At 51.1% G+C, this 24,153-nt stretch overlaps 1 protein-coding gene across 1 annotated transcript in view; it reads left to right on the top strand.

The window, feature by feature from the left end:
- Positions 1-24,153, top strand: part of LOC129693513 (uncharacterized) — a gene marked incomplete at its 3' end in the record, with an annotated part of 77,052 nt that overhangs the window by 28,487 nt on the left and 24,412 nt on the right. Inside the window, exons 14-20 of the mRNA XM_055630325.1 lie at positions 6,181-6,675; positions 7,684-7,899; positions 7,993-8,154; positions 8,296-8,491; positions 19,197-19,410; positions 22,431-22,491; positions 22,651-22,738. Of these exons, the coding sequence (XP_055486300.1) occupies positions 6,181-6,675; positions 7,684-7,899; positions 7,993-8,154; positions 8,296-8,491; positions 19,197-19,410; positions 22,431-22,491; positions 22,651-22,738 (1,432 nt within the window). The remainder of the gene's footprint in view (positions 1-6,180; positions 6,676-7,683; positions 7,900-7,992; positions 8,155-8,295; positions 8,492-19,196; positions 19,411-22,430; positions 22,492-22,650; positions 22,739-24,153) is intronic.

Below are 24,153 nucleotides of genomic sequence, written 5' to 3'. Positions count from 1 at the left end.
TTGTCCGAGCTAGATTTAATAGCCTGATGGCTGTGGGGAAGTAGCCATTCCTGAACCTGCTTGTTGCAATCTTCAGGCTAGTGTACTTTCTACCTGAAGGTAGCAGGGAGATGAGAATGTGGCCAGGATGGTGCGTGTCTTTGATGATACTGCCAGCCTTTTTGAGGCAGCGACTGCGATAAATCCCCTCGATGGACGGAAGGTCAGAGCCGATGATGGGATGGGCAGTGTTTACTACTTTTTGTAGTCTTTTCCTCTCCAGGACGCTCAAATTGCCGAACCAAGCCACAATGCAACCGGTCAGCATGCTCTCTACTGTGCACCTGTAGAAGTTAGAGAGAGTCTTCCTTGACAAACCGACTCTCAGTAATCTTCTCAGGAAGTAGAGGCGCTGATGAGCTTTATTGATAATTGCATTAGTGTTCTCGGACCAGGAAAGATCTTCAGAGGTGTACACGCCCAGGAATGATATGGATAGAAAATTGGTTGCCAGTCCGGAAGCAAAGAGTAGGAGTGAACGGGTGCTTTTCAGAATGGCAGGCAGTGGCGAGTGGAGTGCCGCAACGCTCGGTGTTGGGGCCGCAACTGTTTACCATATATATTAATGCTTTGGAAGAGGGAATTAGGAGCATCACTAGCAAGTTTGCGGATGACACAAAGCTGGTTGGCAGAGCTCTGAAGAGGACGTTAGGAGGTTGCAGACTGACCAGTGAGTGGGCAGATGCGGTATAATATAGATAAATGTGAAGAGATCCACTTTGGCGGCAAAAACAAGGGGGCAGATTATTATCTCAATGGGGTTAGGTTAGGTAAGGGGGAGGTGCAGTGAGCCATGGGCATCCATGTACACCGGTCACTGAAAGTGGGCTTACAGGTTCAGCAGGCAGTGAAGAAAGCTAATGAAATGTTGGCCTTCACAACAAGAGGATTTCAGTATAGGAGTAAAGAGGTTCTTCTGCAGTTATATAGTGCTCTGGTGAGACCACATCTGGAGTATTGTGTACAGTTCTGGTCTCCTAATTTGAGGAAGGACATCCATGTGATTGAGGCAGTGCAGCATAGGTTCAGGAGATTGATCCCTGGGATGGCGGGAATGTCTTATGAGGAAAGATTGAAAAGACTAGGCTTGTATTCACTGGAGTTTAGAAGGATGAGAGGGTATCTTATAGGAACATATACAATTATAAAAGGACTGGACAAGCTAGATGCAGTAGAAATGGTCCCAATGTTGGGCAAGTCCAGAACCAGGGGACACAGTCTCAGAATATAGAGGAGGTCATTTAAGACTGAGGTAAGAAAAAACTTTTTCACCCAGAGAGTTGTGAATTTATGGAATTCCCTGCCACAGAGGGCAGTGGAGGCCAAGTCACTGGATGGATCTAAGAGAGAGTTAGATAGAATTCTAGTGGCTAGTGGAATCAAGGGATATGGGGAGAAGGCAGGCACAGGTTATTGATAGGGGACGATCAGCCATGATCACAATGAATGGCGGTGCTGGCTCGAGGGACCAAATAGCCTCCTCCTGCACCTATGTTCTATGTTTCTACGTTTCTATGAAATATTAACTCAATTCCCTGTTATTGACACTAATGTTCAATCTCCTTATTCTCTTTACTCTTCAATCTGTTTCAGACTCCAGGGGAATCCGATCAGTTCAGACGGACAGAATCAACTGAAGTCTCTGCGCGGACTCAGAAAAGGATTAAATATTAAACTGTGACAATTCCAAGAAGAAATATTTCCATCCTCGGCATGGTTATATTTTTGATCAATTTCCTGAATCCTGGCCATCCTGTTCAAAGGGGTACGCTGCCACCCGTGTGGACAAGCTGGGCCCAATTCATACTGATGTATCTCGAGCGCCCTCGCCTTGTCAATTGATCTGCAGGACATCTCAGCCTGCATACCTCCAGGTTGAGCCCTGTGCAAATGCAGAGACAGGAATAGCCCAGGAGGAGCTCGGATTGGGCAGCATTCTGAGAACGAGAATCTTACTCACTAATCTCTGGGTTGATTTGATCGGGGAAATTATGATCAAATTGTTCAAGATGGTGCAGCGATTACTTCGGAGTAGGAATGTTTATTCAAGCCCTTTTTGAAGTACACCTATGTATTATGACCAGTCTCCAATCAAACCTTTCTAGCCACTGAACTTCACACAATGAATCACTGTGACATTCCAGACTATTTCTTAGACGCTACTTTATCAATTGGGTGCTATTGTGATTAATTTGTGAAATGTTGTGTATCTTTTCCTTCACCAATCATTATTTCATTCAGTGTTTTATAAGGGTTATGTTATTGACTAAGTGCAAAATAAACTGCTGCATGTCATTTTATTGAAACTACCGATTGAAAATACTGTGTACAGTTTTGGTCCCCTAATTTGAGGAAGGACATTCTTGCTATTGGGGGAGTGCAGCGTAGGTTTACAAGGTTAATTCCCGAGACTGTCATATGCTGAGAGAATGGAGCAGCTGGGCTTGAACACTGGAGTTTAGAAGGATGAGAGGATATCTAATTGAAACATATAAGATTGTTAAGGGCTTGGACAGCTAGAGGCAGGAAACATTTCCCCGATGTTGGGGGAGACCAGAACCAGGGGCCACAGTTTAAGAATAAGGAGTAAGACATTTAGAACGAAGACGAGGAAACACTTTTTTCTCACAGAGAGTAGTGAACCTGTGGTATTCTCTGCCTCAGAGGGCTATGGGGGCAGCTTCTCTGGATGCGTTCAAGTAGGAGCTAGATAGGGCTCTTAAAAATCGCGGAGTCAGGGGATATGGGGAGAAGGCAGGAACAGGGTACTGATTGGGGATGATCAGCCATGATCACATTAAATGCGGTCCTGGCTCGAAGGGCCGAATGGCCTCTACTCCTGCACCTATTGTCTATTGAAACAGACGTACTAGACTTGTAGTCTCACTGATATTCAGAAACGTTTTAGACAATTTCTGTCTGATGTACACTGTAATATGAAAGGAGGGAAATACTTCATTAGTAAATTTGGGGATAGTGGGTGGTATCATAGATAACGGAGATGAGTATCACAAATTACAGCAGGATCTTGAACAATTTGGCAAATGGCTAGGGAGCGGTTAGGAGAGTTTAATATGCGCGAGGTGTCGCATTTGGGAAAGTAAAACCAGGGCAGGATCTTGACCCAGAGGAAATACAGGTCATCACAGAGAGAATGTACAAATTCTGCATGACAGCATCCATAGTTTGGTGCCGTCACTGCTGTGCCCCCCACAAATGCCTTAGTAAATAGGGTCGTGGCGCGGGGTGGGGGGATAAGAGGCAGGCAGGCTATAATGTTATTCCAGGAGGCTGAATGATGATCTTACAGTTGTATCAGATCCTGCAAACCCTCCCTTTATCATGGCGGAAAATTAAGTAGTTGCGTGGAGTCTTTTACCCGACGTAGGGAAATACAGAACCAGAGGACGTGTGAGGCGAGAGGAGAGAGATTTTATTGAAACCCGAGGACACTTTTCACACACATGGTGGTGGGTATCTGGAACGAGCTGCCAGAGGACCCCAAGTACGGGGAGGGGGAGCGTGGAGTGGGCGGGCGTGATGCCGAGTGAGCCTGCGGGCCAGGCCTACGCCGTCAAGAGCAAAGATCTTCGCTATAAGATCTTTGGTCAAGAGCCTGCATACGCCCGTCTAGCCGCTGCGTACGCCCTCAACGCGCCTGCGGGCCGACAGGCCGTTGATGCGCTGGCTCTGTCACGCTGGCTGAAGCCAAAGATCGGCTGTTCCCCCGCTGCTTTTCGCCGTCCTCCTACAGAAGACGGCGAAAAGCAGCGGGGGAACAGCCGGTTTTTGGCTTGAGCCAGCGTGACAGATCCGGGCCGGGGGGCAGTGGAGGAAGGCTGGGCGGCAGCAGCCGTTAGGGAAAATGTCGGCGTTATTGGAGGAGAGCCGTTGTGGTGGCTGGCCAGCAGGAGGTGAAAAATCTGAAAATCTAATCTGACATTGACCCACAAACAAAGTCACACACACACGAGTTTTATAAGTGAACTAGACCAAGTGCAGACCCGTTGGGTCTGTTTCCCCAACGCTCGTTTGCGAGTGGGGGCTGCGGCATCACACTCACACTAACCCACCCCCCCCAAACACACAGGTGGGGGGAGGGGGGAAGGGGGAGGGGGAGAAGAGGGGAAGGAAGGGATAGGGGGAGGAGGAACGGGAGAGATTTGGAGGGAGAGGAGAGAGGGGGGAGGGGGAGAGAGGGGGGATGGGGATGGGGAGGGGGAGAAGAAGAGGGGAAGGAAGGGAGAGGGGGAGGAGGAACGGGAGAGATTTGGGAGGGAGAGGAGAGGGGGTAGGGGGAGAGAGAGAGGGGGATGGGGAGTGGGAGGAGAGCGGGGAGGGCAGGAAGGGGGTGGGTAGAGGTGTAGGGGGTGGGGTGAGTGGTAGCGGGGAGTGGTGCAAGAGAGAGGGGAAGGGGGGGTGGGGGGAGATGGGGATGGAGAGGGGGGACGGGGAGGAGGAGGAGATTGGGGGAGAGGGGTGGGGGAGGGAGGGGGTGGGAGAAGGGGAAAGAGGGAGGAGGGGGGAGGGGAGGGGAGGGAGGGAGGAAGGAAGGGGAGAGAGAGTGGAAGAGTGTGGCGGGAGGGGAGAGTGATAGGGGGGGGGGGAAGAGTGGGGGTGGGAGGGGGGGGGGGGGTAGGGGAGAGGGATAATAGTGGTGAGGGAGGGGAGGGGAGGGGTGAGGAGGAGGGGAGGGAGGGGGAGGAGAGAGTGGAGGGGGAGAGATGTGGGGGGGTAGGGGAGAGAGGAGGAGGAGTGTGGAGGGAGGGGGTTAGAGTGTGGAGGGAGGGGTAGAGTGGGGAGGGGGAAGGGGTGGGGGAGGGAAGGAAGGGAAGGGGAGGGGGGGAGAGGGGGAAGGGGGGGGGGAAGAAAGGGAAGAGGGGTGGGAGGAGGAGGGGGGGGGGAGAAGGAGAGGGGTGAGATGGAGAGGGGGAGGAGAGAGGGGTGGGGAGGGGGAGAGGGATGGGGAGGGGGAGGGGGGGAGGGAGGGGGGAGGGAGAGGGGAGAGAGGGAGATGAGGGAGAGAGGGGGGGGGAGAGGGGGGGGAGGAGGGGGAGAGAGGAGGGGGAGGGATGGGGGGAGGGAGGGGTGGGAGAGACGGAGGAGGGGGAGGAGATGGAGGGAGGGGTGAAGAGAGGGGACGGAGAGGGGGAGAAGAGAGGGCTGGTGGAGGGGGAGGGAGAGAGGGATGGGGAGGAAGAGAGGTGTGGGAGAGGGGGGAAGGGAGAGGGGGGGTAGGAGAGTAGGGAAGAGTGTGGAGGGAGGGGGAGAGGAGTTGGGAGTGATGCAAGAGGGTCAGAGGGGTAGGGAGGGGGGGGAGAGAGGGGGAATGAGGGGAGAGAGAGGGTTGGGGAGAGAGGGGTGAGGTGTAAGAGTTGGGAGGGAGGTCTAGGGGGAGTGGAGAGAAAGAGGGACAGTGGGGTAGGGAAGGGTGGGGAGAGGGATGGGAGTGGGAGGAGGAGGGGGGAAGGAGAGTGAGAGGGGTGAGGAGAGGGAGATGGAGAGGTAGAGGAGAGAAGGGGAGGGGAGGGGAGAGAGAGGAGGGGAGAGAGGTGGGGGAGGGGGGGGAGGGAGGCGAGGGGGGAGATAGGGTTGGGGGTAGTAGAGGGGGAACAGTGTGGAGGAAGGGGAAGAGTGGGGAAGGGGAAGGGGGTGGAGGAGAGGGAAGGGTGTGGGGGATGGAAGGGGGTTGGGGAAAGAGAGAGAGGGGGTGGGGGAGGGAAGGGGAGAGAGGTAAGGGGTTGGGAAGAGAGGGATGGGGATGGGAGGATGAGGGGAGTAGAGGGAGGGGAGGATTTTATTAAAAATGGGTACATAAACACGATGACATTTAATGAGGAGTGGATATATAGATGTAATAGTGAAATCTCTACGGAAATGGGGGAAATCTCTGCGTTACGCACGCACGCACACACACACACACACACACACACACACAGCCGCATTCGCCGCCGCAACCAGAGACCGCCGTCCAACTCACCCGGGCACCGGTGAAAGCCGAGCACCAGCCATCAACGGGGGGACACAAAACGCTGCAGCAACTCAGCGGGACAGGCAGCATCCCCGGAGAAAGGGAATGGATGACGTTTCAGGTCGAGACCCTTCGCCAGAGATGTTGCCTGACCGGCCGAGCCACCGCAGCATCCCGTGTGCATCCCCACCGATGACCGGCGCTCGGCTCCGGCCGGCACCGAGGCGCCGACAGTCACTGGACAAGGCGAGAGGCGCAGCCGACGGTCCCCGGCCCGCCCAGGAATAGCCCCCCTGGGAGCTGGAGCCGAGCAGGAGCCAGCGACCCCCCACCCCCTCCCCCTCACGCTGGCTGCAAGTCCAGGGCCACCACCGCTCAGGGCCAGCGCCCTACCAGTCCAGGGCTGCCGACCAACCCGGTGGGACAGGCAGAGACGAGCTGGAGCCAGTGTCTGCCCAGCTCACGCCGGCTGCAAGTCCGGGGCCAGCTCAGGGCCAACCCGGAAAACTCCGGACACTCCCGGACATAGACGGGACACCCGGGAGGGGACGGGGAAGGTCCAGCAGCAACTTAACAGTGCCCGCAGTGCCAGAGACCCGGGCCCAACCACGGGCGAAACGCAGACCTGCACCCACACAGCAGCACAGCCGTCGAGAATGTTTGCAGCGAGTGACCTATGGCCTGGGCATGCGCAGTCAGAATACTGAACTTGCTTAATCACTGGAGTTTTTCAAGACTGGATTTTCAAGTTAGATTTAGTTCAAAAGCTAACGGAATCAAGGGATGTGGGGAAAACGCAGGAACGGGATACTCAGATTCTGGATGATCAGCCATGATCATATTGAATGGCGGTGCTGGTTCGAAGGGCTGAATGGCCTACTCCTGCACCTATTGCCTGTTACCTTCTCCCAACTAACAATGATATATTCTACATTTTCCTTCAACTCCATTCCCTTTGTCCTGTTGTCACTCCTTACACTTCCTTATCTCTGTACTTCCCATCAGACTGAAGAAGGGTCTCGACCACAAACGTCACGCATTCCCTCTCTCCACTGAAGTTGCCCGACCCGCTGAGTGACTCCAGCACCGTGTTACCTTCTTCCCATGATGCATGCTGCCCCCCCCCCATGTGACTCTGCGCAATTGCAGGGTGCGTGGTCGACAGTCCCCCCTCGGATTGGCGGTGACGTCAGTGCGCTGGTCGTGCAGCCCCCCTTCTCCCACTTGCGTCCTCACTCCCTCCCTTCATCCCCTCTCCCCTCACTCAACTCCCATCCTCCCGCTCTCCCCTCGTAACCCCTCTCCCCTCACTTCCACCGTCTTCATCCCCTTCCACACTTCCCTCCCCTTGCCTCCTCATCACCACCCCCCTCCTTCCCCCTCGCATCTTCCCCATTCAACTTATCTCCCGGTCCCCTCCCCATCTCCCCCTTCAAGCACCAGTAATGTTCTTGCGTTAGTAATGTCCTGTTTGCCAGCTTGTTGACCCTCTGTGTTCCCCTCCTGCAGGGTTTAGGAGGTGTTGCTGTTGACGGAGAGACAGGGACGTGAGCGGTCATTGCGGGCTGTCAGGGTGCCGGTGAGTCGTCGTCCCCCCCCCCATCTACTCGGTGTGCGGGCTGAGCTTTGAAGGGCTGAGCTTCCATGGAGGATCGCATGACTGGACACAACAGGAGAAGCGTTATGAGTGCGACGTGTGTGGCAAGGTCTGGCTGTACCCGAGCCTGCTGGAGACCTCGAGCGGGTGCACACGGGAGAACGCCCCTTTGAATGCTCCAACTGCAGCAGGAGAGCAGGTGCTGCAGGTGCACCAGCAGGTGCACAGCAGCGAGCGGCCCTTCATCTGTTCCGATTGTGGCAAAGGCTTCAAGATGTCCAAGCACCTGAAGGTGCACAGGCGCCTGCACACCGGGGAGCGGCCCTAGACCTGCACTCAGTGCAGCAAGGGCTTCACACGCTCCACCAACCTTATGTCCCATCAGCACACCCACACCGGGGAGCGGCCCTACACCTGTAGCGACTGCGCCTCCATGCCTTGTCTCACCAGCGCGTGCACACCAACGGCCAGCTCTACGACTGCCCGTACTGCGGTGAGTCGTGTGATAGCTCCCGGGGGTTGCGGCAGCACCGGCGGGCTCACGCCGGTGAGCAGCTGCTCCCACTGCGGCAAGAGTTTCAAGAGAGCACGGGGGCTGCGGGAGAACTAGCGGATACACACCGGAGAGAGACTCTTTGAGTGCGTTGAATGTGGCGAGGGTTTCACCCGCATGTCCAGCCTATGGCAGCACCAGTGTACCCACAGCAGTGAGCGCCCCTTCCCCTGCCCATCCTGTGTTCACGGCTACACCCGCCTTGACCACCTGCTGGAGCACCGGCACGTGCACACTGGCCAGCGCCCTTTCACCTGCCCGCTCTGTGGCAAGGCCTTTGTCCGCTTATCCAGCCTGCTGGCACACCGCAATGTGGATAGGCACTGTTTAGGTAGGCACAAAATGCTGGAAGGAACGGGTAATGTTTCAGGTCGAGACCCTCTTCAATCTCAACCCAAAACATCACCAATTCTTTCCCCCCAGAGATGCTGCCTGCCCCGCTGAGCTACTCCAGCATTTTGTGTCCTTTTTTGAAAACCAGCATCTGCAGTTCCTTGTTTTTTAACCATTCTGGTTAACCATCTCTGCACCTTCCCCAAAGCCTCCACATCAGTCCTGTAATGGAGTGACCAGAACTGTATGCAATACTCCAAATGCTACCTGATCAATGGCCCTTAAAGCTGCACACATACATTCCTCTCTCCTTACCTCACACCCTTTTATCTCCTTATTTTCTCTTGCCTCTTTCACTTACTCCACTCACCTGCCGATCACCCCCTCATCTGTTAACATCGTGTCAGTCTGAAGAAGGGTCTCAACCATAAAAGTTACCTATCCATGTTCTCCACAGATGCTGCCTGACCCGCTGAGTTATTCCAGCACTCTGTGAAACGTCACGCATCCATGTTCTCCACAGATGCTGCCTGACCCGCTGAGTTACTGCAGCACTCTGTGAAACGTCACCCATCCGTGTTCTCCACAGATGCTGCCTGACCCGCTGAGTTACTGCAGCACTACGTGTTCGAGCCATACAGTGCGGATACAGGCCATTCCGCCCAACTTGCCCACAGCTACCAACATGTCCCAGCTACATTAGTCCCACGTGCCTGCGTTTGCTCCATATCCCTCCAAACTTTTCCCATCCATGTACCTGTCTAGTTGTTTCTTAGATGTTGGAATAGTCCCAGCCTCAGTTACCTCTGGCAGCTCGTTCCATACACCCACCACCCTTTGCCGGGCTCTCGCATAACTTTTTCCCCTGTTGCCAGCTGGGCAACCTAGGCAGCTTTTTACGTTGCCAAATGACAGTTTAGGTGGTCATTTAAGACGGCTTGCATGACGCGTAGTTAATGTGCTCGGACAAAGTGCGTAGTTACCAGTCAGAATTATGGTCAATGGAGCATTCATATATTATTTCTGCTTCAAATAAAGTCACAAACTAAACATATTCACCAATCAAGACAGGATATATACCACAATGACATGCAGCAAAATGACAATACAGCATCTCATCTCCTTTTCCACGTTGCAATGAATGCAATTTCTATTATTTCTTACCACTACTAAACAAAATTCTGGTTGGATTATTCAGCGTATGATCAACCTCAGAGAGACCAAGCGCAGGCTTGGCGATCGCTTCGCACAACACCTACTACACTCAGTTCGCAATAACCAACCTGATCTCCCAGTGGCTCAACACTTCAACTCCCCCTCCCATTCTGAATCCGACGTCTATCCTGGGCCTCCTCCATGGCCAAAGTGAGGCCCACTGCAAATTGGAGGAACGGCACCTCATATTTTGCTTGGGTAGTTTACACCCCAGCGGTATGAACATTCTCCTTCCTTCCCCTCCCATTCCCAGCTCTCCCATAATCTCCGCCTCTTCCTTTCTTTTTCCCGACCACCCCTCCCCCCTCGCCGACATCAGTCTGAAGAAGGGTCTCAACCCGAAACGTCGCCGATTCCTTTGCTCCATAGATGCTCCCTCACCCGCTGAGATTCTCCAGCTTTGTCTACCAACGGGATCCCACCACGAGCCACATCTTCCCATCTCCTCCCCTGTCGGCTTTCCATAGAGACCGCTCTCTCCGTAACTCCCTGGTCATTTTGTCCCTTCCCACGCAAACCATCCCCTCTCCTGGCACTTACCCTTGCAACCGCAGGAAATGCTGCACTTGTCGCTTTACCTCCCCCCTTCACTCCATTCAAGGACCCAAGCCGTCTTTCCAGGTGCGGCAGAGGTTCACCAACCTCCTTGCATCCGCTGCTCTTGGTGTCAGCTGCTCTACATTGGTGAGACCAAGCATAGGCTTGCGATCGCTTTGCCCAACACCTCCGCTGGGTTCGCAATAACCAACCTGATCTCCTGGTGGCTCAGCACTTCAACTTCCCCTCCCATTCCGAATCCGACTTTTTTGTCCTGGGCCTCCTCCATGGCCAGAGTGAGCCCCACCATATTTTGGAGGAGCCTCACCTCATATTTTGCTTGGGCAGTTTACACCCCAGCGGTATGAACATTGACCTCCAATTTCAAGTAGTCCCTGCTTTCTCCTCCGCTTCCCAACTCTCCCTCAGCTCACTGTCTCTGCCTCTTCCTATCTTCTCCCCCCTCCCCCCGCACGCTCTAATCAGTTTGAAGAAGAGTCTCTACCCAAAACATCGCCTATTTTCCTTGCTCCATAGATGCTGCCTCACCCGCTGAGTTTCTCCAGCATTTTTGTCTCCCCATTCACACAAGTTCTGTTATCCCACTTTCCTCACCCACTCCCTACACATTAGCGGCAATTTTACAGAGACAAGTTAACCTACAAAGCCAATGCTTCTTTGGGATGTGGGAGGAAACCCACACGGTTGCAGGGAGAATGTGCAAATTCAACACAGACAGTGCCCGAGAACAGGATCCATGCAAAGGGAGGGAGAAAGTGGTCAAAGCCGACCAGTTGCAGTGGCAGTGTGCATGTGCAGGGCAGCACATGCGCACAACCACAGCAGATGATGTGCTGGCCAATGATCCTCGCTATAGGATCTTTGTTGCTGGCCGTGGTTGTGCCCATGTGCACCGCGGAGAGGAGCAGGCGGAGACCCGAGACACGGACACGATAGTGGGTGGAGGGAGAGTGACAGGGAGAGAGAGAAAGATAGAGAGGGGCCCCGCTCAGGTGTCCAGGGTGCTTGCCAAGCCGGGCAAAATGGCATTTAGGTTCCCCGACGGGGCTGTGGGTAGCCATTGGCAACCGGTCAACCGCTAATGTCGAGCCCTGCTTTGTGTGAAAAAGTTACCTTTCAGATTCCTATTAAATCTTTTCCCCTTCACCTTGAACCCTTGTCATCTGGTCTTCGATTCCCACACTCTGGGCAACAGATTCTGTGCATCTAACTAAATTCCAGTATCTGCAGTTTCTTGTGTCTCCCTCACCTATATTTACCTATCACTTGTGAAGAAGGGTCTCAGCCTGAAACGTCACCCATTCCTTCTCTCTCGAGATGCTGCCTGTCCCGCTGAATTACTCCAGCATTTTGTGTCCAACTATCACTTACCAGGCTTTGCCCAGCCCCCATCTCTCTTTTCCAGCTTCTTCCCCCCACTCTCTCCAATCAGTCTGAAGAAGGGTCCTAACTCAAAACTTTGCCTGTCCATTCCCTCTAATATGGTGGAGGAACTCAGTGGGTCCGGCCACATCTGTAGAGGGAAGGGAATCTAAGGCGACCACTCCACCTCCTTTTCAACTTTCTCCACCCGCCCCCCAGACCAAGCAGTCTGAAGAAGGGTCCTGACCTAGAATGTTGCCTGTCCATGCTCTCCAGAGGTGCAAGTTACTCTTGGAGATTGTGTCTCTTTTTGTAAACCGTATAACCATATAACAATTACAGCACGGAAACAGGCCATCTCGGCCCTACAAGTCCGTGCCGACCAACTTTTTTCTCTTAGTCCCAGCTGCCTGCACTCATACCATAACCCTCCATTCCCTTCTCATCCATATGCCTATCCAAGTTATTTTTAAATGATACCAATGAACCTGCCGACACCACTTCCACTGGAAGCTCATTCCACACCGCTACCACTCTCTGAGTAAAGAAGTTCCCCCTCATGTTACCCCTAAACTTCTGTCCCTTAATTCTCAAGTCATGTCCTCTTGTTTGAATCTTCCCTATTCTCAAAGGGAAAAGCTTGTCCACATCAACTCTGTCTATCCCTCTCATCATTTTAAAGACCTCTATCAAGTCCCCCCTTAACCTTCTACGCTCCAGAGAATAAGGACCTAACTTATTCAACCTATCTCTGTAACTTAGTTGTTGAAACCCAGGCAACATTCTAGTAAATCTCCTCTGTGCTCTCTCTATTTTGTTGACATTCCTTCCTGTAACTGGGTGACCAAAATTGTACACCATACTCCAGATTTGGTCTCACCAATGCCTTGTACAATTTTAACATTACATCCCAGCTTCTATACTCAATGCTCTGATTTATAAAGGCTAGCATACCAAAAGCTTTCTTTACCACCCTATCTATATGAGATTACACCTTCAAGGAACTATGCACGGTTATTCCCAGATCCATCTGTTCAACTGTATTCTTCAATTCCCTACCATTTACCATGTACGTCCTATTTTGATTTGTCCTGCCAAGGTGTAGCACCTCACATTTATCAGCATTAAACTCCATCTGCCATCTTTCAGCCCATTTTTTCCAAATGGCCTAAAACACTCTGTAGACTTTGGAAATCCTCTTCATTATCCACAACACCCCCTATCTTGGTATCATCTGCATACTTACTAATCCAATTTACCAACACCTGCTGTTCCTAGTACCTAGACTGAGCGTGCATTCCACCCTATACTTGCGCTAGGTCCACCAAGGCCTGCTGGATCTCCCGGTTACCAACCATTTTAACTCCCCTTCCCACTCCCACACTGATCTTTCTGTCCTGGGCCTCCTCCATTGCCAGAGTGAGGTGCCACACAAACTGGAGGTTAAAGCCCAATGACATGAACATTGAATTCTTCAAATTAAGGAGACCCCCCCCGCCCTCCTAATGAAGTGCTGGAGTTTGTCCCGACCCCATCTCTTTTTTTCCAGCTTTCTCCCCTGACTCCCATCAGTCTAAAGAAGGATGCAGACCCGACACGCGCCTATCCATTCCCCTCCAAAGTGCCGGTAGAACTCAGCAGGTCAACCATGTCCTAACTCAAAGTTTTGAGTTGGGACTCTTCTTCAGACTGATTGGAGTGAGTGGGGGGAGGAAGCTGAAAAAAGAGATGGGGGCTGGACAAAGCCTGGTAAGTGATAGGTAGACACAAAATATAAGCCCTCCTTGGCCCTGTGGAGAATGTGGTTCCATTCTTTGGATGGGGTGTAAGGTCCGAGCTGATCGGACATCGACATGTGTGTGCTGATTGTGGCGAGGATTTCACCCGCATGACCAGCCTGTGGCAGCACCAGCGGTGAGCGTCCCTTCCCCTGCCCGTCAATAGACAACCAGATTCAGATTCACTCTTTATTGTCATTGTGCTGTGTACAGTACAGAGGCAACGAAATGCAGTTAGCATCTCACCCAGAAGAGCGAACATAGAATAATGGAACAGTAAAAGATATATATGTACAAACAGTAGCAATATGTACAAACAATAGGTGCAGGAGGCCATCCAGCCCTTCGAGCCAGCGCCACCATTCACTGGGATCATTGCTGATCATCCACTATCGGTACCGCGTTCCTGCCCTCTCACCATATCCCCTGCCTCACTATCTTTAAGTGCTCTATCTAACTCTCTCTTTTAAAAGCAACCAGAGAATTGGCCTCCACTGCCTTCTGCGGCAGGGAATTCCACACATTCACAACTCACTGGGTGAACAAGTATTTCCTCATCTCCGTTTTAAATGGCCTACCCCTTATTCGTAAACCGTGGCCTCTGGTTCTGGACTTCCCCCAACATCGGGAACATGTTTCCTGCATCTAGCGTGTCCAATCCCTTAATAATCTTATATTTCAATAAGATTCCCTCTCATCCTTCTAAACTCCAGTGTATACAGCCTTTACCGCTTCATTCTTTCAACTTATGACAGTCCCGCCATCCCTGGAATTAACCTTGTGAACCTACGCTGCACTTCCTCAATAGCACGAATTTCCTCCCTCAAATTTGGAGCTGCACACAATACTCCAGGTGTGGTCTCACCTGTACAACTGCAGAAGGACCTCTTGTCTCCTATACTCAACTCCTCTTATGAAGGCCAGCATGCCATTAGCTTTCTTCACAGCCTGCTGTACCTGCATGCTAACCTTCAATGTCTGATGTTCTGTGGTAATGGCTTCACCCGCCTTGACCACCTGCTGGAGCACCGGCAATTTTTGAAGATGTGACTTGGAAAATGGACAAGGGAGAGCCAGTGGATGTAGTGTACCTGGACTTTCAGAAAGCATTTGATAATGTCCCACATAGGAGATTAGTGGGCAAAATTAGGGCACATCATATTGGGGGTGGAGTGCTGACATGGATGGAAAATTGGTTGGGCAGACAGGAAACAGAGAGTAGGGATTAACGGGTCCCTTTCAGAATGGCAGGCAGTGACTAGTGGGATACCGCAAGGCTCGGTGCTGGGAACGCAGCTATTTACAATATACATCAATGATTTGGATGAAGGGTTTCGAAGTAACAATAGCAAATTTGCAGATGACACAAAGTTGGGTGGCAGTGTGAACTGTGAGGAGGATGCTATGAGAATGCAGGTGACTTGGACAGGTTGGGGAAGTGGGCAGATGCATGGCAGATGAAGTTTAATGCGGATAAATGTGAGGTTATCCACTTTGGTAGCAAAAACATGAAGGCAGATTACTATCTAAATGGCGTCAAATTGGGAAAAGGGGAAGTACAATGGGATCTGGGGGTCCTTGTACATCCGTCTATGATAGTACGTGCAAGTACAGCAGGCAGTGAAGAAAATGAATGGCATGTTGGACTTTATAACAAGAGGAATCGAATATAGGAGCAAAGAGATTCTTCTGTAGTGGTACAGAGCCCTAGTGAGACCACACCTGGAATATTGTGTGCAGTTTTTGTCCCCTAATTTGAGGAAGGACATTCTTGCTATTGAGGGAGTGCAGCGTAGATTTACAAGTTTAATTCCCGGGATGGCGGGACTGTCATGTGCCAAGAGAATGGAGCAGCTGGGTTTGTACACACTGGAGTTTAGAAGGATGAGAGGAATCTCATTGAAACATATAAGATTGTTAAAGGTTTGGACACGCTAGAGGCAGGAAGCATGTTCCTGATGTTGGGGGAGTCCAGAACCAGGGGCCTCAGTTTAAGAATAAGGAGTAAGCCATTTAGAACGGAGACAAGGAAACACTTTTTCATTAAATGGAAGAATTTTGTAACCACTGGGGCTCTTCATAGAGCTGGCTACCTGGCCAATCTGAGCAATCGGGGGAGAAAGGCCTTGGTCAGGGAGGTGACAAAGAACCTGATGGTCACTCTTGACAGAGCTCCAGAGTTCCTCTGTGCAGATGGGAGAACCTTCCAGAAGGACAACTATATGTGCAGCACTCCACCAATCAGGACTTTATGGTAGAGTGGCCAGAGGGAAGATACTCCTCAGTAAAAGGCACATGACAGCCCACTTGGAGTTTGCCAAAAGGCACCGAAAGGACTCTCAGACCAAGAGAAGCACAATTCTTTGGTGAGAACGAGGAGCTAGTGTGACTTGGGTGGGGGAGGGATGGATGGAGAGGGAATGCAAGGGTTACCTGAAGTTTGAGAAATCAATACTCACATCATTGGGTTGTAAGCTGCCCAAGCGAAATATGAGATGCTGTTTCTCCAATTTGCATTTAGCCTCACTCTGACAATGGAGCAGGCCTCGGACCGAAAGGTCAGTGTGGGAATGGGAAGGGGAATTGAAGTGTTTGGCAACCAGGAGATCAGGTAGGTCCGGGCAGACTGAGCAAAGGTGTTCAGAGAAATACAATTGCCCAATCTATTTTGGTCTTACCAATATATGATTCCACATCTGGAACAATGGACAGGATAGCAGATGAGGTTGGAAGAGGTGCAAGTGAACCTCTGCCTAACCCGAAAGGACTGTCGGGGTCACTGGACAGAATGGAGGAAGGAGGTCTAGGAACAGGTGTGTCGAAGGAGGAGGTATAGGGAAGGGTGTGTCAAGGGAGGAGGAACAGGGAAAAGGTGTGTATGTAATGTGAATGTCTGAAGAAGGGTTTCGAACCGAAACGTCACCCATTCCTTCTCTCCAGAGATGCTCAAGCCTTTTGTGTCTATCTTTGGTGTAAATGTAAGATTGATTTCTCCAGATGACTCCAAACATCTCAGTTTTGTAAAATGTATCATGTATCTTGGCTTTGAAACTTTGTTTCATGTATTTTGTGTTTTATGACTGTTGGCAGATTAATTTCCCTCCGGGGATAAAATTCTATTGTGTCGTCTACAGATGCCCCGTACAAAGCATCCTATCTGGTTGCATCACAGCTTGGTTAGGGAAGACTGCAAGAAACTGCAGAGGCTTGTAAATGTAGCCTTGTCCATCACATAGACCAGATCTCCTACCATTGACTTCACCCACCCGGAAAAAATGGCAAAAATAATTTAAAAGATAAGACACAAAAAGCTGGAGTAATTCAACATCTCTGGAGAGAAGGAATGGGTGTCGTTTTGGGTCGAGACCCTTCTCTTTAATGGTATATGGACACAATGATCTGTTCTGTAGTCATACCTACTATGGTCGGTGGGGGCGCTGCACTGGCGGCAGCCCTGTCAGCAGCGCGTTAGTTTTTTCAATTTATTTATTTTTTTGGTATGTTTTAAAGTATGTTTTAATGTTCCTTCGTGTGTTTTGTGTGGGGGGTGGTGTGGGGGGGTGAGGGGGAAACCGTTTCGGTCGCCTCCTCCAAGGAGAGGCGACTTTTTCCAGGTCGCCTCCCCCGTGGCCTAACAGCGAGGATCGGCGCGGCCTTTCCCGGAGACGCGCCCGGGGCTCAGGGCTCCGGCGGCGGGTGCAGCGTGGACTGTCAGCACGGAGCTGGGGCTCGCTGGAGGGAAGCGCTCTGTTCCGTTGGCCCGCAGCAGACGGCAGCCTGAAGCCGCGGTCTGCACAGCTCCAGCTGGCACGGCGTCTACAGCCCGGGATCCCTCGTGGGGGACCCAGGGGGAAGAAGAAGCTTCCACCGCCGGTCCGCGGCCAACTTCTACCGCGGGTCCGGTATGGACTTAACATCACCCCTGGAGGGGAGCTTCGACCGCCGGCCCTGCAGACTGCGGTGCTTATGGCTGCGACGTGGAGGGAACTTTAAATCTTCGGCCGCCGGCCTATACCAACTAAAAGCTGCGGTCTCCGGTGGGGATGAGCCGACTCTGGACTTACCTGGACTTGTACCTTGTCCTTACCATCTGGACGCCCGCAGCGACTGCTGCGGAGGGTTGAGGTCCCGACCACGGGGGAAAATGGAGGAGGACTGGCCAAATTGTGTGCCTTCCACCACAGTGATGAATGCTGTGGTGGATGTTTATGTTAAAATTTTATTGTGTTTTTGTGTGTGTCCTTTATCAGTGTATCGCTGCTGACATATCATTTCACTTGCACTTTTTGTGCAATGTGACAAATAAACCGTTGTATTGTATTGTACTATGTTCTGTTGTGCTGAGGCAAAGCAAGAATTTCATTGTCCTATCAGGGACACATGACAATAAACTCTCTTGAATCTTTATCTCATGCCGGATGGGAAGCGGTAGAGACGGAATGTCCAGAATGTGATGTCTTTAATAAGCGAGTTCGGTATTCGGACTGCGCATGCCCAGGTCAAAAGTCACTATGCATAAGCAGCCCTGGAAAGGAGTGGAGCAGTGGACCTTCATTTCTTCTGTTTTTTTCCAGCTGATTCTTCTAGGTAAGAAAATATTGCTTTCAAACTATGAAATAGTTGTATTTATTGTTCTTTTGTTAAAAGTTAAGATTATTTTGTAATTTTTATTGCTTTATGCTTTGGTGAGTGAACGAGATTGTGCTTGTCCGGGTTTGGCAATTTGCTGTTGGGTTGTCCCCGTCCCCTCCCGGGTGTCCAGTCCCAGTCCCCAACCCCCTCGTCCCTGACTGGTGGCAGCCAGAGGTGTTTGGACGGGCTGGTGTTGGCAGGAGGCTGAGTTGCTGCAGCACTTTGTGTGTATCCCCGTTCATGGCTGGTGCTCGGCTTTCGCTGGTGCCGGGGTGGGGTTTGGCTGGAGGTTCCTGGCCCGTCGGGGAGCGGGGTTGGGCTAGAGTTTGCGTTTCTTCTCCGCGCTGGCTGTGGGCCTGGGGACAATGGTGACATCGGTCACAGCCAGTGCAGAGTGGAAGCGGCAACCCCAGTAACTCACGCTGGGCCAACCGACACCACCACTCCCCAATAGGATCTGGATAGGCCCTGGGCTCCCAGCCCAGTTCAACGCCTCTGTCCACCCCCGGACAGGGACTAGAGGATGGGGATGGCCCACAGCAACTTAAAAGACCAAGGCCCGACACCGACCACGGACAAGCACGATCTCGCTCACTCACCAATAAAATGACAAAATAATTGTAACTAAGGAACAATAAATACAACTATTTCATAGTTTGAAAGCAATATTTTCTTACCTAGAAGAATCAAAGATGGAAAAATCTGAAGAAATGAAGGTTCACTGCTTTCCAGAGCTGTCGGTGTACAATGATCTTTGACCGGGGCATGTGCAGTCGGAATACCGATCTCGCTTATTCTGAAGAAGGGGCTGGACCGGGAACGTCACCCATTCCTTCTGTCCAGAGATGCCAATCAATGGCGGGGGGCGGTCCTCTGGGGGCGCTGGAGGGGGCGGGACGTCTCGCTTGTCGATGCACGTCACCCTCCAGCAACGCTTTCATTGGTCACAGGGAATGCCGATCGGCGGGCGAATACCCAATGGCGGAGGCTGATCCTCCCATGACGTCCGGTAGGGGGGCGGGTTCTCTTTCCCATTGGTTGTGGTTAATGTCAGTCACGGATGGTAATCATTGGGCGGGGCTTGACTAGCCCATGACGTTCGAGAAGGGGCGGGACATAGCGGGCCTGTTCTTTCCCATTGGTTGTGGTTAATGTCAGTCACGGATGGTAATCATTGGGCGAGGCTTGACCCGCCCATGACGTTCGAGAAGGGGCGGGACATAGCGGGCCTGTTCTTTCCCATTGGTTGTGGAGAATGTCAGTCTGCGGCACCATCCAATGGCGGAGGAAGACGTGATGACGTGATGACGTGCGCCGTCGCCAGCAGCCGCTCCCCGACTTGGACGGCAGCAAAGATGGACGACAGTGTCTTGTGAAGAGTCCACCTGGGAATATACTGGAAGGTGGACAATATTTACATTTACAAGCCAATTAACCTACAAACCTTGCAGCTTGTAGTGTGGTAGAGTTTGTAGAATTGTAGAGTTTGTCTTTGGAGTGTGGGAGGAAACCGAAGATCTCGGAGAAAACCTAAAACCTAATCGAGGTTTACTAGTGTCTGTGTGGTGAGTTCACGTTCAAGTTCAAGTGAGTTTATTGTCATGTGGCCCTGGTAGGACAATGAAATTCTTGCTTTGCTTCAGCACACAGAACATAGTAGGCATTTACTACAAAACAGATCAGCGTGTCCATATTCCAGTGTGAGGAACAGAGTTTCTCGATTATGGTGCGGACATGGGGAGAAGGTTCAGGAGGTTGGAGGGGATGAAGGTTCAGGCGGGTGGGGAGAAGGTTCAGGAGGTTGGAGGGGATGAAGGTTCAGGAGGGTGGGGGGATTAGGCGGTTCATGAGGGTGGAGCGGATGAAGGTTCAGGAGGGTGGGGAGAAGGCTCAGGAGGGTTGGGGGGATTTAGGCGGTTCGTGAGGGTGGTGGGGATGAAGGTTCAGGAGGGTGGAGGGAGATTTAGGATGGCGTTATGAGGATTCAGGATGTTGAGAGGGGTGGAAGATTGCGACCTTCTCATGCTCCGTCCTGTTTTGACTGATGCAACCAACTCGACGTGCACAAACGGAAGATCAAATAGAGCAAGTTGCCCAACAACTTTAGGCTGTGCACGCCACATGAAAAAAGAAGAAGGATGTTGAGGAGGATCAGCGGGGGTGGAGATGGTGCAGGGGGGGTGGAGTGGTGAGAGGGATCGGGAGGTGGGGAAGGGTGGTGAGAGGGTGCAGGAGAGTGGGAAGAAGGTTCACGGGGGATGGTAAGTGGGTTCAGGGGATGGGGAGAGGGTTCAGGGGGGTGCTGAGTGGATTCAGGGATGGGGAATGATGGGCGATGAAGGCTCTGGAGGGTGGAGTTGGTGTGGGGAGGGTGCTGAAGGGATTGTGTGTGGAGAGGAATTTCAGGAGGGTGGGGAGAGGGTTATGGCGGGTGTGGCGAGGGTTCAGGAGGGTGGGGGCGAGGGTTCATATAACCATATAATATAACCATATAACATTTACAGCACGGAAACAGGCCATCTCGACCCTTCTAGTCCGTGCCGAACACATAATCTCCCCTAGTCCCATATACCTGCGCTCCGACCATAACCCTCCATTCCCTTCCCATCCATATAACTATCCAATTTATTTTTAAATGATAAAAACGAACCTGCTTCCACCACCTTTACTGGAAGCTCATTCCACACAGCTACCACTCTCTGAGTAAAGAAGTTCCCCCTCATGTTACCCCTAAACTTCAGTCCCTTAATTCTCAAGTCATGTCCCCTTGTTTGAATCTTCCCTACTCTGTGGGGAAAAGCTTTTCCACGTCAACTCTGTCTATCCCTCTCATCATTTTAAAAACCTCTATCAAGTCCCCCCTAACCTTCTGCGCTCCAAAGAATAAAGCCCTAACTTGTTCAACCTTTCTCTGTAACTTAGTTGCTGAAACCCAGGCAACATTCTAGTAAATCTGTACTCTGTACTCTCTCTATTTTGTCGACAAGAGTTCAAGGGGTGTGATGGTAGGGGGGATAGGAAGAGGGTTCACGGGGTGTGGGGAGAATGATGAGAGGGATCAGAAGGTGCTAGGATGGTTCAGGATGTGGGGAGAGGGTGCTGACAAGGTGCTAATAAGGTGATGAGAGGGCTCAGGGTGGGGAGGGTTCAGGATGATAAGGAAGGTGCTGAGAGGGTACAGGTTGGTTCGGGTGCTGAGGATTTGGGGTGTGGGGTGGGTTCAGGGGATTGGGAATGCTGGGCAGGGATGCTGAGAGGATTCAGGTTGTGGGGATGCTGAGAGTGTTCAGGAGTGGGAGGGTGGTGAGTATTCTTGAGAGTGGTGAGAGGTTTCAGGAGGGAGGGGAGAGTGCTTAGAGTGTTCAGGCGTGGTGGGGAGGGGAATGAGAGGGTTCAGCCGTGGTGGGGAGGGGAATGAGAGGGTTCAGGAGGGTATTGTCCAGAAGATAATAAAGCAGGAATGCCGTGTTGTGTGAATGCCGGTAGGTTGTGGTGGGAAGTCAGCTGTGCGGGCCACTAATGAGACACCCTGGGTTACAAGAGTAAAGATGTTTTTCTACAATTATCCTGGGTTTTTTGTGTGGCTGCACCTGGTGTACTGGGTAAACTGGTCTCCTGACTTCAGTAAAGATAGCGTGCATAAACTTCTTCAGAATGGTGTTGCAAGTCTGTCGTGTGTGAAGAGGTTGAGTGTGCTCAGATGCTATGATGCGTTCAATCCCCAGGCATATTTGGTCTTCTAATTCCCGTAGACTAATCGGGGGCTTGTTGCACACTCCCCACATGGTTATTCAGTATTTACTTCAATGTCATTTTCACTGCGTACTTACATACACAGAGAAAACAAAAAAATGTTTCTCAATCAGTTCCTGTCAGTGCAGTTAATAAAACCAGAATAAATACATACAACTTTAAAATTAACTTATCTAAAATAGACTTTAAAATTGCACTAAAAACAGAAATTCAGACTGGACAGTGGCTTTGCTTTGACAAATGTCTAGCTGTCCAAGTATGGGCGAGGCTAGGTGTGTTGGTGTATGATGTATGGGGAGGGGACACAGTCCGTTAACCAGTTTTATTGCCTGCGGGAAGAAGCTGTGCAGCATCCTGCTAGTTCTGCAGCTGATGCTTCTGTACCTCTTCCCTGATAGAGGTCCTTAATAGTGGAGATGGCTCTCGGATTGTGCTTCTGATAGATCTCCAACAGGAAAGGGAGTGGAGCACCAATGATCCATCTGGCTGTCTTCACTATCCTGTTGTTGTTGGTTTTGTTCATAAGCCTTACAGCTCCCTCTTACATCATCCTCTTTCCATTTCTCAGCCTCGCTGTACGAACCAACTACAACTGGTTATCTTGGACTGCTGCCGTGACTTTGTTCTTGATCAATAAAGGAGGGTATATGAGACAAGCTGCCGGTCTGCTCTGCTCATTCCCTGTATAGTGTCAGCCCAGGTTGGAATTCGCAAAATGCAGCATCTCGCATTTTTCACTGTATTAAATTCCGTCGACCATTCCTCCGCCCTCCTGCACGACTATCTGCAATACCATCCGCTTTTTCTGCCATAAAATCACTCGGCTTATGTTTACCAATTGTTTCTGTCATTTCTGCAGAACTTCAGGGCCGGTGATTGTGCAACGCAAAGGATACGCAACAAACAGAAGGAAGGCCCGGCAGTTTCAAGAATAAAAATGGACACAGCTATATTTGCATCTTTATATTTGCATGTGTCAAGCATTCAGAGGTGGATTTCAACTACCCTGTTTGAAACGACAGCTAAAGAAAGCGGACAATACATAGATACATAGACAATAGGTGCAGGAGTAGGTCACTCTGCCCTTTGAATATTGATTTCTCTACCTTCAAGTAACCCCTCCATTCCATCTATCTCCATTCCTTCCTCACCCAAGTCACGCCAGCTTCTCGTTCACACCCAACAAACGGCTAACAACGGCCTGCTTCCTTTATCATTGTTACTTTTCAGCATATATTTAATTCACTGTTCTATATCTCTTTACATCATTGTCGATATCTCTCCTTTCTATTTCCCCTGACTCTCAGTCTGAAGAGGGCTCTCGACCCAAAATGTCACCAGAGATGCTGCCTGTCCTGCTGAGTTACTCCAGCTTTTCGTGTTTATCTTTGGTTTAAGCCAGCATCTGCGGTTTGTTCCTACACAGGCTTACTGGCCTCTGAACAGAAAAACAAGTCTTCACAAATACCCTTTCACCACTGTCTTCAATTCATGTTTGAATACGATTGGCTACCTTGCCTTTCATTCCATGTGATTTAACCATCCACCCTAATCATCCATGCAGGCCCATGTCAAAGGTCTTATTCAACATCCTCGGCCCTGACTTTATCACTTCCTTTGGTGACTTCTTCGGAAATCCCAATTAGATTTGCAATACACGAATTCCCATGCAGAAAACCCTGCTGTTAACCTGTGCAGAAAACCCTGCTGTAAATCTGTGCCGATCCAAATGCATCTAGATTCTGTCCTTAGAAATCCCAACGCTGACGTTAAGCTCACCGGCTTCGAGTTTCCTGGCTTGTTCTTATGATATGATAGAACTTAATTTATCCCAGGAGCGAAATTCAACAGTCATAATTCAGATTCAGATTCAATTTTTAATTGTCATTGTCAGTGTACAGTACAGAGACAACGAAATGCATTTAGCATCTCCTTTGAAGAGTGACATAGCAAACGATTTTGAATAAAAAAAAATAATAATAAGTGTCCGGGGGGGGGTGATTGGCAGTCACCGAGGTACGTTGTTTAGTAGAGTGACAGCGGCCGGAAAGAAGCTGTTCCTCGACCTGCTGGTTCGGCAACGGAGAGACCTGTAGCGCCTCCCGGATGGTAGGAGGGGTAAACAGTCCATGGTTGGGGTGAGAGCAGTCCTTGGCGATGCTGAGCGCCCTCCGCAGACAGCGCTTGCTTTGGACAGACTCAATGGAGGGGAGCGTGGAACCGGTGATGCGTTGGGCAATTTTCACCACCCTCTGCAATGCCTTCCGATGCAGGAAGATTGTTCCCGATGTTGGGGAAGTCCAGAACAAGGGGTCACAGTTTAAGGATAAAGGGGATGTCTTTTAGGACTGCGATGAGAAAA

Source organism: Leucoraja erinacea, unplaced genomic scaffold (assembly GCF_028641065.1).
Source record: "Leucoraja erinacea ecotype New England unplaced genomic scaffold, Leri_hhj_1 Leri_321S, whole genome shotgun sequence".
Taxonomy (NCBI): Eukaryota; Metazoa; Chordata; class Chondrichthyes; order Rajiformes; family Rajidae; genus Leucoraja; species Leucoraja erinaceus.
The sequence above is the reverse complement of the archived record's forward strand: the minus strand, read 5'-3'. Positions and strand labels throughout refer to the sequence as shown.